At 33.5% G+C, this 19056-nt stretch overlaps 1 protein-coding gene across 11 annotated transcripts in view; it reads left to right on the top strand.

Moving 5' to 3' along the window:
• CEP192 (centrosomal protein 192) overlaps nucleotides 1-19056 on the top strand; it is a 163694-nt gene that overhangs the window by 66911 nt on the left and 77727 nt on the right. For all 11 annotated transcript variants that reach the window (XR_008917660.1, XM_016431692.2, XM_056823614.1 and 8 more), the window contains 6 exons: nucleotides 497-1496; nucleotides 1585-1732; nucleotides 3775-3940; nucleotides 5353-6235; nucleotides 16370-16518; nucleotides 17950-18180. Coding sequence is in view for 10 of the 11 variants with exons in the window: in XM_016431692.2 (XP_016287178.2) it covers nucleotides 497-1496; nucleotides 1585-1732; nucleotides 3775-3940; nucleotides 5353-6235; nucleotides 16370-16518; nucleotides 17950-18180 (2577 nt within the window). In the remaining variant the exon portion in view is untranslated. The remainder of the gene's footprint in view (nucleotides 1-496; nucleotides 1497-1584; nucleotides 1733-3774; nucleotides 3941-5352; nucleotides 6236-16369; nucleotides 16519-17949; nucleotides 18181-19056) is intronic.

The raw sequence follows: 19056 nt of genomic DNA, 5'->3' as shown, positions 1-19056 counted from the left end.
TGTTCTTCTCCCAAATTAATTTAGTGAACAAAGAGGACAATTATGTTAGTTAAATGTTTAAAATGTGTGTGTTTTAATAATTATTTTATTAGGGGGCAGCTGGGTAGCTCAGTGGATTGAGAGCCAGGCCTAGTGATGGGAGGTCCTAGGTTCAAATCTGGCTTCAGATACTTCCCAGCTATGTGACCCTGGGCAAGTCATTTAACCCCTATTGCCTAGCCCTTATGACTTTTCTGCCTTGGAATCAATATACAATATTGATTCTAAGATGAAATGTAAGAGTTAAAAAAAAAAACTAACTAAAGAACCTATGTTTGAAGAAGCATAAATGCTAATGTTTTCCTGTTAGCTGTTATACACAATTGAATCAAGGAAGTATTAATTCCTTTATAGTCTTTTTAATCTGTTAATATGTAATCTTTAACATATATGCACATATTTATCTCAATTGAATTAGTTTACCTTGAATATGAATTCCTTCTCTCTTTTTTTTTAGGACATTTCAGTCATCAAAAGCAATAGTGAAAGATGTGAGGACAAGATTCCTGATTGTAATGATACTATACCCAATATAAGTACCATTGCTTCAGCTATTGCTAATGCCTCAGTGAGTGCTGAGCCTTCCCAATTAGCTGCTATGATAATGGCACTTTCAAATAAAAGCAAACAGAATACTTTTCTAGAAGCTAGTAAAGTGAAGGGCTTAACTCTCGTGAATCAAATGTTACCTAGTCATGCAGAAAATAATGGAAATGATACATTTGATATGGAGAAATACCTAAAAAAAACAGAAGTTAGTAGATATGAAGGCAGTTCTGATAATTTTTTGAGAACTGGGTTATCTGGTACCTGGGATTTATCCTTATCCAGTAATCCAACCACACAAGATTTTCTTGAGATAGATTTACACACTGACTGTGTGAATGTAAGGGAAACAGAGAAAAATCCAGATGTTATCTTTAATAAAGAAACAGAAATAGAGAATAAGGCATCATTGGGTGCATCTGATTTAAGTAAAAATATTGTACAACGCTGGGGTAAGAAACAGTGTGTGGAAAACACTGACAAAATTATTGCTGAACATTTGTCACCCAAACAAATCTTGGCATCAGGAAAAAATATAAGACAATCCTTAATGGATGATACTTCTGAAAATGAACGGTCATTCAAAGCTACATCTTCCTTAGCAACACAGATTGCAAGCAAAGCCACAAATCCCCTAAACTCACTCCTTTCTAGTGGAGATAGAGCAACAGTTAATAAGATGTTTTCCATGAATGCCAGAATACCAGATGTTAGTACAGGTGAAAAGCCCAATATGATTAGCACCCCGAAGCCTGGTAGTTATTTGCCAGTAAGAAAGTCCACTGCTGTATTCAGCTTGACACCTGCAGAATATAAAGAAATAAATGATAGTAGAGAAACCCAGATTCAAAGCGAGGATGATTGTGAGCCATACAGCAGTGAAAAGCATGTGACTTTTCCCAAAAATATTGGTAAGTATTCTGTGTATATATATGTGTGTTTCTGTTATGTACTCAATTTCACCATATCTCATATAGGATTTTTTTTGTTCTCATTGAGGAACAAACCATTGTTTAACCAATTTGAAAAACACCTCTTCTGAACGGGATGCACAGCGTTTAGAAGATGAACAGTTAAGCTTTAGACCTTCAACTTCACCACTGATTCATTCTTCTCCTAGTGAAATTCCTGAAACACCTACTTCAGGGTAAGTGTTTTTTGGAGTATAGGAATTGTAATTCTTATATCCTGCTTTTAAGGTTGTAAAAAAAAAATTCATGAATTTTAATAGTCCTTTGTTATAAAGATAAAACGGAAAATTTTGCCTCATTAGTAATCAAAAGTGATTTAATATACAGCTAAATTTGATTCTAGGAACTATTTTTCAGTTTTTTGATTCCAGAAATTGTCACTATACTATTGTAGATCTGAGCCCCCAAAATGGTAATGACTATTTCTTTAGTGTCCAGATTAAGTTGAAAATCATTTGATTATGGCCCAGTGTTTGTTGATTTTTGTTTTAGGTGCAGCATTAAGATACATCATTTCATACGTAAAACCAATGTTATAATATATATGTTCTATTTAATAGGTAAGATAAAATTGTTGCACATTCGATCAACATTTTAATTTCAGAGGGATAATAGAGGATCAGCTAGGTGGCTTAGTGGTTAGAGAGCCAGGCTCGAGATGGAAGGTCTGGGATTTGAATAAGGTCCCAGACACTTAGCTGTGTGATTCTGGGCAGGTCACCTAACTCCAATTGCCTAATCCTTACTACTCTTCTGTCTTGGAATCAATACTTTGTATTGATTCTAAAACAGAAAGTAAGAGTTTAAAAAAAATAGATTATAGAAAAAGAGAAACTTTTTTGCAGTATAATATTGTTAGGAGCTAGGTGCTGCAGTGGATAGAGTGCTGAATCTGGAGCCAGAAAGACCACTATCAGATCCTTAATAGTTGTGTGAACCTACACAAATCAGTTAATTATGTTTGTCTCTATTTTTTCATCTCTGAAATGAGCTGGAGAAGGAAATGGCAGATCATTCCAATATCTTTGCCAAGAAAACCCTAATTAGGTTCACAGAGAGCTAGATATGTCTGAACAACAACAGCAACAAAATCGTTGAGGAGAACAAAATGCATAAAATAAATTGTTTCATTTAAACACTCTTGAGTTTTCTGTTTTACAAATAAGATTGTTTGGGTGAACAATTCAGTTTTTCTTATTGATATTAATGGAAAGAAACAATTTTCCATTAAGTTTAAAATATAGATTGTAGAATGAAATTTCTATTCATAAGTTTTTCTTAATCAGTGGAACCTTATCTGGAGAAGTTAGAGGATTTGAAGCAAAATAATGCTTTGATTTTGTGTGTTTTTGGTTGCAAAGGATTGGAAGCAAATTAGATGCTCACCAGTTAGGAATGACTAAAAACATGGTATGTGAATATGATGAAATCTTATTGCACCATAAAACAAACGTGAAAAACTTGGAGGAAAATGGAAAGAATATAAATATTAATATGAGTGTAGTAAGAAGCAGAAAAATAATGGACAATTTGACCAGTGGAAGTAAAAAGAACAATAAAACTAAATGCCATATATCATACAACTGGTGAAGACTTGAGAAAGGGCACCTACCTTTCTTTACTGAAGGAGTAAGGGACTTTGAATGTGGAATGTTGTTAGATGTGATTGAAATTTTGGTTGATTTTTACTGAACTATATATTTCTTTTCTAATCTTTGTTGATAGACAAGGCTAACAAAATGGGTAAGGGGAAATTGATATGTTTAGAAAAAAAATTTTGCTTTTAAAAATCAGGCCTAAAAAAAGAAGTAGTTTGGAACATTCAAAATGCACAACATAATGTACACATAAAATTTTTGAAATGCTATTAAATATTTGAGTTACTTTAATCTTTGAAGAACACCATTCTTTAGTCATACTTGAGCTTAGTTTAGTCTTATTTGTCCTAACTACATGAAAAGAAAAGTTGGGAAGTTGAACAGAGATTGTAAGAGGAAAATATAAGTAAAATTCCTATTTTTGGAAAATTTAAAGTCAGACAAGACCACTTTTTGAATCTATTATAGAATATATTTCTGTTCATGTCTCGATTAGATCATTTCTGTGAGGTTCCTTTCAACTCTGTATTTATTCTAAATAGGTTTAGTTAAGAAAATGGCAGAAATTCTAGGAATATTAAACATCACATTATACTTAATGATTTTTTTTTTCTTTTCAGAACTGAATCACATTTTGTTAGCTCATCAGGTCATCTTCAGAGACCTTGTGATAGTGCATTACCTCAGTCTGTATGCTCAAGTCCTAGTATGGCTAGGTTAACCTACATTTCTGTCTATGACAATACCTCTCATATAGCTGTTGAAGATATTTCTGAGAAAAGTCAGGTAATATATAGCTTTTTATCAATATGCATGCTTCATAGTTAGTCACACAAGCTTGTGTAATTAAGCCTAAACTTAGTTATTAAGATAAAAGTCTCACTGAACCCTATTCCATCCTATGTTGCCATTTTCCCAGTTTCTTTGCTCATTTAGTATCATTGCATTTCTGTGTTGCCTGTAACTTTTTTTTTAACTAGTTGAATGTTTGATTTTAATTTATTAAGTATTTTGTGCTTGACACTGCCACATATTTGGAAATATAGATGAAATAAGACAAAGACTCTGCTTTCAGTGAACTTCTAGTTGAGTAGGTGGAAAATGACATATATATATACACACTGTGATAAAAGATAAAATGATACTGGAGCATGAGTTCTGTTATGATATGAGATAGGAAGAGGTCATTTTGAGCTTAGACTAATTTAAGGTAAGGCTTCCTTCCTGGAAAATGTGTCAGGCATCTAAATTAGGATTTGATGGAAGGGAAGGGTTTGAGCCAGCAGGGATAGGAGAAAAGCCCATGTAGCAAAGGTTAGAGAGACAGGATGAGAATATTGGACAGTGAGGAATTTGGCTAAAATATGGAGTGTTTGAAGGATAGTTGGGTGAGAAGGCCAGAAAGTGATGTAGTATTTTTGTTCAATCAGTTCATTATGAAAATATTAATGTATTTTTAATGAAGATATTTTAAGAAGCAATTTTGCCAAGAAAGTTTTTTTATCATTGTTTTCTTTTAGACATTAATGCTATTTCATATGGCATTCCCTGTAAGAGTTCCATCAAAATCTTGTGTTGAAAGGTTTTCTTTTGTTCTTCTTGTAATTTCTATGCCATGTCCCTTTGTAATGGTGGACATTGAATTTTATATAAATTTTAAATGGTTACATGAAGTATTAGCATGAAATTCCAACTTCACCATTGATTTTTGACCTAAAATAGCCTTTTTTAAGACAGAATGTTTAATGGAAAGATTGTGTATTTATTAAGCATAGTCACTGGTTTTTACCTAAAATCATAGATTTTATAGAATTTTGAAAGTCGAAAAGACTTTAAATATCATGGAAATGGTGTGTTCAGGTTCATATTTGGTCTCCACAGAGAAAGAAGAGCATTTGTTGAAATACAAATAATGTATGATAGAATATTACTTGGTTTGGAAAATGTTTAATTCATGTAGATATGAGCTGAATTCCTGTATTACATGCCTAGTTATTCATGCATGGCAGCACAAGTGAATTTTTTTAATGTGCAAATTTTATAAAATGCAAAAAATTAGTTCTGAAAATTTTAATGTGGAGTTGATATCTATTTGATAGGACTACATGTATATTCATATGTAAATATATGAGGATAATATGACTATCATTTGCAATATTTCTGTTCTTCTTAAAAATACACTTTTTGTCATATTTTAGAGCACTGCTCCCAGTGAGCTGAGCACGACAATTGTTCGAGCCAGCCCAATTCCTTTGGCAGAACAGACTATGGATAATGTTAAAGAGAAGGAACCATTACAAAGTAGTGATAAAGTCTCAAGTATTAATTCAAACATCTTGGATAAGAATGTGGAAATAGATCTGCCTGCTCCTTCTGATGACAAAACTGAAGATCCACTATCAAAATCCAAAGTTTTTGCACACTGTCTTAAAAGTGGTCAACCATTTCTTCATAATGAGTTGGGCCAAGTAATTGGGCCCTTACCAAGTAAAACATGTCTTTTCCATCCAGCTTTGTCATCTAAGATAGATACACCTCTGCCTTGCCAGGACTGTGTGACTCAGAATCAAGAATTGACCTCTACAAATATGTTACCTCCATTCAGTGGTTTTAGCAGCCACATTCAGTTACCTCAGAATACTTCATGTGATCAATATGTGCCAGTTCAGAGCTTAAATTCTCAGGACCTTACTTCTGAAACACAGGCTTTCTCTGGTGCAGTTCCCACACTCCTTCCTAAGAAATCTCTTACAACACCAATTGCACAGCAGTATTTGGGGACTATATCAACAGGAAATGTTGCTTTGTCTCAGTATCATATTGGTAGTTCTACAGTTTATGGTCATTCAGGAGGATTTCCCTGTACTTCCATTTCAAGAGATCACATTCACAATTCTGTTGCAGTGGGCATGTGTCTAGGAAATAATGTTGGTTCTGGATTATTCGGTCCTACTTCCCTTTGTAATGCTCATTCAAACACATTAAGTCAAAATCTTTTGAGTACTGTAAAGCCATTTCCTGGGCCACCCATTGGAACTTATGGAATTGAACCGTGGGAATCACAAGTTGCATCAGAATTTGGTAAGAAAGTTTTCATTGTTATAAGTTTGCTTAACATAAGCTAAAAACTGAATTGTAGAAACAGATTGTAGAGCTAAGTCAAAATTTTAATGTAGAAATGGACTTTTTTTTACATTGACATTTAAATATTATAAGTTTAATTAGTAGCAAAACAAATAGGGAGGATAAGCATAAAACTATACATGAACCCTTCATATATAAAATACATCTTAATGGAAAAGAAACAAATTAACAATGAACAAAAATTATTTAGCTTTTTTTATCTTGAAATTCTATGTTTTTTGACCTTTTTCTTCATAAAGTTGCAGTCATTATATATGTGTATATATACTATTCCAGTTTTGCTCATTTCTTTGAATAACATTTAGTATTGTTATCTATATGTCTTGTATTCTGTCCTCATTAATATTCTATTACATAAATTATAATTTATTTGGCCATTCTCCAGTTGCTAGACATATTATATTTTCAGTTTAATGCTATTAAAAGTATTGATGTTTGAGAAAAATAATTCCTTTTTTTCCTTTTTATGATATTCCAAGGATAACTGGCCTTAGTCAAGGAAATCTGGGTTTTAATCCTTTCTTTATCTTTACACTGCTTATATATATGACTTCAGGCATATCTGTTCACTTTTCAATATCCCAGGTACCTGCATAGTAGTTGCTGATCTACATTGGTAAATGCAATTTTCTCCTGTAAATGAAATCCCTGAGTCTGATGGATGATAGGAATTGTGATATGGAAATCACTTTAAAAGACTGATATATATTAATTTAAGGTCGCCAAGGAATTCAGCTATGTAATTCCTAAATGAAAACTCAAGTCAGCAGTCAACCTTTTTATGGTGTTTTAATTACAAACAGGAGGAAGAAAAGTATTAGAGGGAGAGAGAGAGAGGGAAAGGGGAGAGAAGGAAATAGGACTTAAATACCCACACTGCTTAGGCTGAGCCAAAGGCCCAAGCTGAGGCAAAGAAAAGAGATCAGTCCCTATCACTCACGTGACTAAAATGCAGAAACAGTCTGTGGGCTCCTCCACTCCAAGCACCAGGCTCCAACCACCTTTTTCCTCCACACAGGAAGTCCCCAGAACTCCTGAGCTGTCCTCTACCTCACTTCCTATCTCTCACATGTGCCAATGGTGGCTCTAGCTTTACCTAGGACCGCCCAGAGGTCTGTCCCCTTTGCACATGTCTGTTGAAGGCCTTATTCTCAAATAATTAAATCTTGAGTTTTGCTGCAGCCCTTCCTGATCTTGTTACCCTAAGTAGGGTGGAGATTGTAGTTTCCAAGACTTGATTCTGTTATTCCAAGTATCTCTATTGTTATTGATCAGGAAATAGCTAAATCCTATCTTCTAAAGAATGGTCTGAATAGGGTTGAGTAGTTTTGAAATTCACAGAATTTTGATCATAAAACTGTTTCTAGATAAGTTCCTCCATATTACACTCCAAAAAATTCATGCTTATTTGCAGTTTCACTAACAATGAACCCATTCCTCCTGAAAATTCTGTAGCATGGAATGTTATTTTTTTCCATTTTTGCATATGTCGTCAGTATATAACAGTTTGGCTGTATTGGTTTGCATTTTTCTAATTATTAAGGGATTTAAATGTTTTATTGTGAATATTACATGTTTGTATTTCTTTCTTTTTTTTTTAAACCCATAACCTTCCGTCTTGGAATCAATACTGTGTATTGGTTCTAAGGCAGAAGAGTGGTAAGGGTTAGGCAATGGGGTTTAAGTGACTTGGCCAGGGTCACACAGCTGGGAAGTGTCAGAGACCAGATTTGAACCTAGGACCTCCCATCTCTAGGCCTTACTCTCAATTCACTGAGCCACCCAGCTGTCCCCAACTTTTTTTTTTCTGTGATTTATTTCTATAAACACTTTTGTGTTCTTGTGATTTTTTTCCTCAAAAGTATTATTTAAAAATTTTTTTTGGTACCTTGTCATAAGTAATCAATAATAATCATACTTCTCTAACCGTATGGTTCCTTCCCTTGTAATCAAGAATCATGTTTGGTAGAGCAGTAAGCTGATCCAACGTCTGGAGAACAGTCTGGAACTGTGTCTAGAGAACTATCAATACCTCTACAAAGGAAAAGGGCCTATATACACAAAGTTATTTATGGCAATTCTCTTTGGGGTGGTAAAGAATGGGACATTGAGAAGGATCCTCATCAGTGGGGAATAGCTGAACAAGTTGTTGCATATGATTATGATAGAGTACTATACAGTAAGAAGCCATTAGAGTCATGGTTTTAGAAAAAGATAGCATAACCTTTATTAACTGATGCAAAATGAAATGAGAAAAATTTGGGAAGTCATTATGCAAAGTAAAAGCTACATCATCATGATGATCAACTGAAAAACTTTGCTACTATGATCAATATAGTGATCTAAGACAATTCCAAAGGACTCAAGATGAAAAAATGCTATCTACCACCAGAAAAAGAAATGAATATTAAAGTGGAAACCAACAGAATTTTCTGTTTTTTTAATGATTTTTTTTGCACTTTCACTATAATGGAAATGTTTTGCCTGATTTCACATGTATAATTGGTATATTGTTTGCCTTCTCAGTGGGAAGTATGAGAGCGAGGGATAGATTCTTAAACTCAAAATTTAAACTGAAAAGCATGCTAAAATTAAATAATAAATTCATAATAAAACAATAGCAGAGAACCTATCCATAAGGCCAGCCAACAGTCTAATCCAGTGAAATCATAAGGAAGGCTACATATCTTCTGGATTTTATCTGTAAATTTCTGGCATTGATTCTCTGCTTATTAATGCAGATGAGCTAAGAACTGACAATACAAATGTATAGATTATTAGAGTAGTGACTTTGCAGGGAGACATTGGATCTAATTTTTTTAAAGGTAGTATTTAACTTAGTGATTAATTGCATCTCACAGTATGTTGCAGAGATATCAGTCTCACTTGGTTATAAAACTGAGGAAAACCAGATTAAATTATAATTGAGATGTGTTTATAAAAGTAAAAATATAGTACAACATTGCTAATGTTAATGTGTGGTTTTCTAAGTCAGTATACTTACTACCTGGTAGATATCTATTTCTTTTTTTTTTTTTTTAAACCCTTACCTTCCGTCTTGGAGTCAATACTATGTATTGGCTCCAAGGCAGAAGAGTGGTAAGGGTAGGCAATGGGGGTCAAGTGACTTGCCCAGGGTCACACAGCTAGGAAGTGGCTGAGGCCGGATTTGAACCTAGGACCTCCCGTCTCTAGGCCTGGCTCTCAATCCACTGAGCTACCTAGCTGCCCCCTAGATATCTATTTCTATTCAAGTTTGATACTACTGGTGTAAATGACATTCTATATTGCCTCTCAAAAGGGGGGAAATATGTTTCATCATCCATTCCTATATCAGTGTAATAATTGTGTCCAGAGTTCTCATGCATTCTGTATTGGTTTATAAATCTTTGGATATTGCCTTGAATTTTCTAGGTTTTTTTGTGCTTTTCTATGGTAATTCATTACATTCATTTACCAGATTTTAGGCTCTCAGATATAATGCTGAAATGGACATCAGAAGCTCTTTGGTTTTCTTTCAACTTAGACCAAGAAGTTAATTAACTGCCCATTGTTGTGCCCATTGTTGTATCATAAGTAAAAGAGCTAGGATTGCATTCCATATCTTCTCATTCCAAATTTAAGTATTGTTGCCATGATAATTTATTCCTTCGTTTCTCGGTCAGTGGGCATCCACCATATTTTGGTAGACATGGTGGAATTTATGTTAAAGTTTGCTACAAATCTTAGTGTTATATAAATGTATATTTTTATTTGTAATGAGAACTTGATCTAAGGTGGTACTTGTATAAGTTAAATATGCATATGCTAGACTGGAATGTGTTTTGAAGTTTATTTGGAGACATCCTATACATTTTGTAAGGTTTGGTTTTTTTAACTGTTATCTACTGTTAAGTATTACTTCCAATGTAGAACAGTCATAAGTGCTAGGCATTTGGGGATGATTGACTTTCCCAGGGTCACAAAGTAGGAAGTATTTTAGGTAATACTTGAATCCAGGACCTCCTGTGCCCAAGCCTGACTATCTAGCTTTATTTCAAACAAAATTTCTTTATTATCTTTTTTTCCCTTTGCATAATACATAAATGCCAAAAGTTTTTTACTTTTTTGTTGTAATGCTATTAATTTTCTCAATTTGTTGATGACTTGAGTTTTTTCAGGATTCTATCATGTGTAGATTTTAAAATTAATGTCCAGTACTCCAAGTATTATGTTTAATAAGATTTGTTAAATTCTTGAAGCAAAAGGGAAACAAAAAGGTTTGGGTCCAGGGAGCTCACCCAAGTCCCCCAAGTGTTATAGAGCTCAAGAAGGAGGAGCCAACTCAAGTATATACAAACAATGTAATGACACATACATGAAAGGGAAAAGGGAATTTTGGGAAATGTAGTCCTGGGTACAACATACTAACTATACACATGCTATTTGCAGATAGAAATAACTTGGTCACCTTTTGGTTAACATTTATGCTTTTAACTTCTCTATTACTTTAGTTCTGTGTGTAGTGAGAAAACTTCCAGGGTTTGTTGTTTAAAAATACATGCTTTTGATCTGAAAGACCCGTCCATATTTGTTTATTTTTTAGGATTTTTAACATTGTGTTCAAAATCTTGTCAAAGGCTTTCTCTCTCTGTTTTAATTGTGTTTCTTATTGAATTTATTATTTGTCAGTTGTTTACCCGATTTCTGAACTCCTCCCATCAACTCTAGTATAAATTCAACTCAGTCTTTGTGTGTTACTCTTTTGAAATGTCATTACTAGCTAGGATTTTATTTACAATTTTTACTTCAATATTTTATTAACATAGACTATATAGCAGGGGTCCTCAAACTTTTTACACAGTGGGCCAGTTCACTGTCCCTCAGACTGTTGGAGGGCCAGACTATAAAACCCTAATGCTAACCGGGTAGCAGTATACACAGTGCGGAATCCCCTCCCCCAGATTGCTGCTCATCATGCTGATGTCTTCCATTGTGCAGCCACAAAATCCTTTGCACAGCACCTTGTTCTAAGGCACCATGCAAATTATGTTACCAGAAGTAGTAATGTATGTGAGCGCCTCCGTGCTTTGCAGCGCTGCCACATATAGTGCTCCTCTCACTGAGCACCAATGAAAGAGGTGCACCTTCTGGAAGTGTGGTGGGGGCCGGATACATGGCCTCAGGGGGCTGCATGTGGTCCACAGGCCGTGGACCCCTGCTATATAGTATCTGTTTTATCTCTTGTTAGTTTAAATATTCATATTATATTTGTCTCATAAAGCAGAATTCTTGCTTTATTTCTTTAAATGTGATGTACATTTGTGCAAACTCTTTAGCATTGGAAATAGGTTGTTGTTCTGTCTGTTTTTATTATTTGTTGGAGGTACTGTGCAGTATTTTAAAATTTACACTTTGCCTATTTTGATCTTCTTAAAAACAAGTTACAAAGTGTTTGGTGGATGTGTTGGGTTTTTGAGGTGCATGCAAAGGAGACTTTGCTCTCTCAATCTTATATCTGTCATCTTGATTACAAATCCTATGATCTGCCCTTTTCTCTTGTGCTGCAAGAATCTCTTCACAGATATCTAGCAGGTATTTCTCTGTCCTCTACTGACTTATTTGCACTCAAGGGGAGCTTCTGGTAACCCAGGTCTGCTGCTTTTGGTTTTGACCCCATTTTTTTTTAAAGAAAGAAAATTTATGGGACAGATAGGTGGCTCAGTTGATAGAGCACCAGGACTGGATTTGGGAAGACCTGGCATCAAAACTGGCCCCATAACTTCCTAGCTACATGACCCCAAGTTAGTCACTTAACCCCATTTACCTAGTCCGTACCCTTCTGTCTTAGAATTGTTACCAAGCAGAAAGTAATAGTTTTTTTTTTTAGAAAGAAATTTTATTACTAGAAATCATTAGTGTGCTGAAATTTATCTTCCACTTAACTTGTACTCATTAGTTTAATTTTGCCCTCTGAATATAACACAATATCTAACCTTAGACAATGGCCCTTAAAGTTGACAGCTATTATTTTTTGTCCTCTTTTATTCCAAATTCTCTCTTTTCTCAGTTCCTTCTTTCAGTCTTTGATGAGAACTTTTCAGGCCCCTTTACATTCCTTTTACTATTCTCTGTATATAATATGCTGTATTGCTAGTTTTTTTAAAAGGCTACCTGTCCAGAACTGAAATACTCCATGTTGGATGTCATTTGATTAGAGGAGAATACAGTAGGACTTTGTTTCTGATATTGTAGCCAAGCAGAGTATTTTTGGATTACGTTGTCATACCAACTCATAGAGTTTTCATTCATATAAAATAGCCATTTCTGTTACACATTAACTATTGTACTTCTGCAGTTGATTTTAAGTCCTTGTTTCCCCAATTAGAATATAAGGTTCTTGTGAATAAGGATTTTTTATCATATCTGTGTCCTAAATAGCCGTTACAGTGCCTGGAATATAGTAAGCACTTTATAAATGCTTGGTGATTGATTAAAAATACACAACAACTCAACAGTATACTTTGTTGTTGTTGTTATTATTTTTAGATTAAACCCTTAACTTCCATCTTGGAATCAATACTGTGTATTGGTTCCGAGGCAGATGAGTGATACGGGCTAGGCAATGGGAGTCAAATGACTTGCCCAGGGTCACATAGCTAGGAAGTGTCTGTAAACAGTATACTTTGAATCTCATCAAGTTTTAGCTCATTGGCAAACTGACTTTCAGTTATAAAAATTTTTTTTTAACTTAAAAAAAATTTTTTTAATTATATGTAAAAACAATTTTTGACAATTATCTGACATTTTGTGATTCATCTTCTCCATCCCCCAACTTGGTAAATAGTTTGATATAGATTTTTCTATGATACATTTTTTATGATACATATTTCCATATTATCTTATGAAAGAATACCTATCACACATACAATAAAAAACTCATAAAGGAGAATTAAAATGAAAAATGGAATACAATCAGATTCCAACAATACCTTCTTTGGCTGTGGAGAGCATTTTTCATTTTGAGCTGTTTTCAGCTTATCCATCTTAAGAGCAACTCAAGTATATTTAGTGATTCTATTGGCTACTGTTACTTTGAATGTTTAATATTAAAATTTTTTTTATACCTGCTTTGTGCATTGGTGTGTAAATCTCTGAAGCTACTAGAATTATTATGCCTGATTCACTTCCTATTAACTTAAACTCTTTACACATGGTAAGTATGTTAAACATGTTAGGTATTGTTATTAGATACTATTTGTTCTATTTATGTTTTTCTTTTTTCTTTATGTAATTTAGATCAGATGTAAATGCAAATAGAAATGTATCCCTGTGACCACATATTGACTTTGAAAACCACAAATTAACATTATATTGCTTTTATTATTTTTTTAAACATTTTCCAGTTACATTTAATCTTGTTTAGATGGCACTCAAAGGCTACCAGTTTGACACTTCTATTGTAGATCAGGGGTCAGTGAGTTGCCCTGCCAGCTGCCTTCGTTTTGTACATCCCTAGAAAGCTAAGAATGATTTTTTTATATTTTAAAATAATGTTTTAAGGTGTTTAAAAATATAAAAACCATCTTTGGCCCTTTGGCCACAGTTTGCTGAATTCTGATTTAAATTTATACTTTGACTTCAAGTATTAGTCAACCTTTCCTTCCATTGTGAGCTTTTGGTAGCCTTAAAGTTTTTATCAAATTGGCCATTTTCTGAGTCAGCTAGGTGGCAGTGTGGATAGAGTGCTGGACCTGGAGTCAGGAATATCAGAGGTCAAATCTTATCTTAGTGATTTATTAGCTGCGTGACTCGTGGCAGTTGACTTAACTTCTATTTTCCTCTGTTTCCTCAACTATAAATGGGAATAAATAGCAAGGTGGATCCCAACAGAAGGCTGAATAATTGAGGTCTTTCATTACTTCTTTGTCATAAATCTTTAATAGACTTGTAATTTTCTTTCCTTCAGAACTAATACATTTTTTTCCTTTTTACCTAGTAGTTGGCAGCATTCTCTTATGTTGAATAATTTTATTTTTATTTTTGCCTTCATTCCTTTCTCCTGGCATTTTTTTTTAATCCTTAACTTCCATCTTAGAATCAATACTATGTATTGGTTTCAAGGTAGAAAAGAAGTTAAGGATACACATTTGGAGTTATTGACTTGCATAGGATCATATAGCTAGGAAGTGTCTGAGCCCAGATTTTAACCCAAGACCTCTCTCTCCAGGCCTGGATCTCTATCCATTGATCCATCTACTGCCCCATTCCAGATATCTTTCTACTGATAGAACCAGTATCTTAGTTCAGGCCCATTGCAGTATTTGCCTGAATTATTTAAATAAACTCTTAATTGGTTCCCTGATGCTAGTTATCCTTCTTTATAATTTATCATCTAGCTACATAGCTGCCAGAATAATATTCCACGGGCAAAAATTGGATGAGGTAGCTCAATTTTCCTCTCAACAACAAATTTTCCCCAATAGCAGATTTGCTTCTGAATATTTTTCTTAAAAAAAACAAACAAACTTTGCCTTCTGTATCATTTCTAAGACAGAAGAACAGTGAGGGCTAGGCAGTGGGGGTTAAATGACTCACCTAGCATCAGAGCTCGGAAGTGTCCAAGGCCAGATTTGAACCCAGGCTCTCACAACTCCAGGCCTAGTGTTCTATTGATTGTGCTACCTAACTGTCCCATTCCCTCTTTGAACTTTCTAAACATTATCCTTGGTTCATGCTTTCTGAAGCCAAACAGAGCATTAAAACGGGTACTTTACCTGAAGTCCATGAACTTATTTTAAAAAATATTTTTGATGAATGTGTTTCATTATAAATGGTTTCTTTTGTAATCCAATATATTTTAGGTTATGCTTTTTTAAAAGTATTCTGAAAAAAGGAATGCATAGGTTTCTCTAAATTGGCAACAGAGTTGATCATACAAAAAAAAAAAGGTTAATTTTTTGTTTAATCTTTCTTCCACATTGTTATTCTTCAGTTCTATTATGGAACCCAGTCGTGTTCTATAACACTCTTCGTTTTCTCCCTGAGCCTTCTTTTATTATTAAATTTCTCCAGTTCCTTCAACCTTTCCTCAGCTGTTGTAGACCAAAGGCCCTTTATCATCCTGGTTGATCTTCTGGGAACCTACAGCTTATTAATGTTCATCTTAAACTGGCTCCCCAAACTGAACACAGTATACACATTTACTGGGAAGGAAAGTCTTAAAGCTCAGTGGTATTTTATTATATGCACTGTAAAGAACATTTTTTTGTTGGCCATAGATTCCTGGACTCTAGGCCCTGCACTCTACTATATCACTTAACTGCACAAATAGGCACATAATCATTGTATATATATCTTTACTGTACCACCCCAATCCCAACCTCTTTTTTGGTCTCTTAAAAAAAAGTACACTCTTTATGCTTTTCCATCTCCCTCCCTCACTTCAAACATGTACAAATGCAACCAGTAAAGTCAACTAAAGACACTTTTCTTGGTAAAACTTAGCTTAAAATTCTTTAGAGCTTACTGCTATATAGCGTCTCTGTGATTTAAAAAAATTTTTTTTTATTTTAATAAAAACCCTTACCTTACATCTTGGAGTCAGTACTGTATAGAAGGCAGAAGAGTGGTAGGGTCTAGTAGGCAACATGGGCTAAGTGACTTGTCCAGGGTCACATAGCTGGGAAGTGTCTGAGGCCGGGTTTGAATGAAATTTTAAGTTAGTAAATTATTTATATTTTGTGTTATGGAAAAGAAAAAGTATGAATCATGAAACAAAATATTGTTAAACTAAAATTTATAATTTTTAAGTATTAAAAGCATTTTTCTAAGTTCATATACAAAGAAAGAAAAATAATTTTAATAATATTGAATTAAAGAACATTTTGTTTGCTTTTTTTTTTTAATTTAAACAGCATTAAGAGCTTGTAAAGAGCCAGGAGATACTGTTCTATGTTGATTTTGAATGACAATTTAACTAATCAGACCTAATTTCAGTGTAGCTAATTGTGAGTTGAAGAAATTTACTGAAAGAAATGGAAGAAAAAATTAGCCATGTAATTCTTGTTACTGTGTTTTATCATTATTCAGGGAAGGTCAGAGTACCTGAAGAGTTAAAGTTTCCTCATGCATGTTGTGTGGGCATTGCTTCTCAAACCACTCTTAGTATTTTTAATCCAACTGATCGTTGGTTACAGGTTACCATTGGAACACTTAGCATTACTATCAATGGTGAAAAGGTAAGTTTTTTCTGCCTGTTGTCAGGGTCACTTAAAGATTATCAGGAACTAATCTTTACTTTTTTTCCTTCTCAATCAGCAATTTATGTATCTTAAACTATGTTAGGTTGTCCTTTTGAAATAGGAAATTTTTACACCAGGCAGCATAATCTTGATTTTATTTCTTAAATACTCATTACAGTTTTCAGTCATCCAAGTAAATGCTTTTACTAATAACACTTAATGAGATTAACAGGCTCTGTTTTCCATTTATTGTTAGTTACCCATATTTGAAGGAGCTTACTGACATGTTGCCCTAGTGAAAAAATATTTGCTATCATAGTACCATGAAGTAAGGTGTTAGTTTACTTTAGGTTTTGGGTTAGGAAGAACATCTTCATGTTGTCTTTTTTTTTTTTAACTCTTGTCTTCTGTCTTAGAATTGATAATAGGCATTGGTTCCAAGGCATTTCTACTAATATAATTTTTTGTTACTTCTCCAGTCTTTCAAAAATCAACAAATCGTTTAAAGAATCATGTCTACCAGTTGTTTAGTTCTCAAGGATTTAATTCATTTGGGGAAGATGACTTAACTTCTGGCTGCTGGAAGCTTTTTTTATTATTAATGCATGTGTTAGGTTTTAAATACCCATTAGCCATTTTTATTCTTTCTGGTTAAAAAATTATTCTTCAGACAGAAGAAGCAAAATAAATATTAAATAGTTATATGCTTTCTCTCATTAGTTATAATGCCATATATTGTTTATTTATCTTATCAGGTCTCCATCTTTACTTCTTTTAATATGAATATTTATGTGGAACAGAATGCAAATTTCTTAATGCCTTTCTATTTAACTCTTGATTGTATAAGCCATTACCAATTTGCTTTTCAAATGGTATTTTGTAAGTTACAATTGATTTTTTCATAGAAACGATGTTACAAATAGTGTTTAGGTCCTTTAGATCTACCTATTTTACTCATGATATTCCTGAAATATTTAGTATTATAGGACATTTTAATTGTCATTTGTGACATCATTTTTTATTGGAAGGTATATTGAAATTTCATATGTTGGGGATACAATGTATATTTTTCCTTACTACATCATATATTTCTTCTAGCCTATTTACCCCACCTTTAAGAAATGGGAGTTTAGACTATTCTAGTTCAAAATTACTTTTAGTTTGTTTAGGGTCTTGACAACAGTTAATAGCACTGAGGATGAGAGCAAGATGTGCTAGGTTTGGGGAAAGGGGCTTAGAGTGATTATTAGAGTGAAAGAATGCTTGCTTTTTCAATTTGCAAATTAATTTGGGAATCATTCAAAGAAGATGCTGAAGAAAGAATGCTATGTTTAATTTTGCTTGTTTGTCATCATTTAATAACTATTAAAATTCTGTCTACGACATTGCTTGGTTAATAGTATTGGGTCTTTTTTTTCCTCCTTAAAGGTTGATTTCTCAACATGCCATTGTTTGGTTTTTAAAAATAAAACTGTTATAGGACCACATGCTACAGAAGAGATAAAATTTCTTTTCATGCCAACCCACCCTGGGATTTTTAGATGCTTGTTAAGAGTTTCTTCCTGGCCTGTTTCGTCAGATTCGGACACAATAGCACAGGCAGAAGCTTTAGCAAGTAAGGTTGTCTTAACAGCTCTTGCTGAAAATCCTGTTGTGGAGGTAAGTTAACATTTTACCAATGCTTTGGTTAGTTTAAAATAGGTCAATTTACTATCAGTAGCAAAACAGAAAGAACATTGAGTTTCTAATTAGAATTCTTAGGTTCATTTTCCATCTCTGCTACTTAATAGCTAAGAGACTGCTAGCAAGTCACTTCATTTCCAATCTTATTTTTTTCCATTCAAAAACCATATAATAGTAATCATTTGGCACCTATATAACTGAAAGATTGTGCGGAAAGTACCTAGTAAAATACTATAGAAAGTTGATATTGTTATTCTCATTTTAACTCAGATAATTTAAGATGAGAATTATTTATGAAATCCATCTGAAATAAATTTATGTGTGTGTGCGCATGCACACTAGCTTTTTAGAGAAAGATAGCTTTCTTTTCTATTTAACTTTTGCTAAGTGACTTGTGTTTTAGGGTTGAATTCTTAATAAAACTGAGCAAGAGAAGGTGGGAACTAAAGTGTATTTAATATGGAGAGTTTTGAAGTGGAAGGATTATTAATATTGGAAAAGCAAAAAATCTGATACTACAATTTATAAAAGTTCAAATGATGAAATAAAATTTTGTGATATATAAAATTGGTTTTTGTTTCAAACATTTATGCAGCAGTAACCCAATATGCAAAGATGACGAAAATGATCACTTTTTACACACATCCTTTTATCCTCTATCATGACATCTCCCTCAAATTTTTTAAGAAATTAGTAAGATGTATGTACCATGAGAAAATTGCCAGCAATTCCATATTTTGTGCCAAGTAATATTTCAAGTTACTAACTCACCTTATTGATCACTTTTTTCCTTTTTTAAAAACATTATTTATTTGGTCATTTTCATACATTATTCATTGGAAACATAGATCA

Source organism: Monodelphis domestica, chromosome 3, assembly GCF_027887165.1.
Source record: "Monodelphis domestica isolate mMonDom1 chromosome 3, mMonDom1.pri, whole genome shotgun sequence".
Taxonomy (NCBI): Eukaryota; Metazoa; Chordata; class Mammalia; order Didelphimorphia; family Didelphidae; genus Monodelphis; species Monodelphis domestica.
This window is presented reverse-complemented; position numbering and strand designations above follow the sequence as displayed.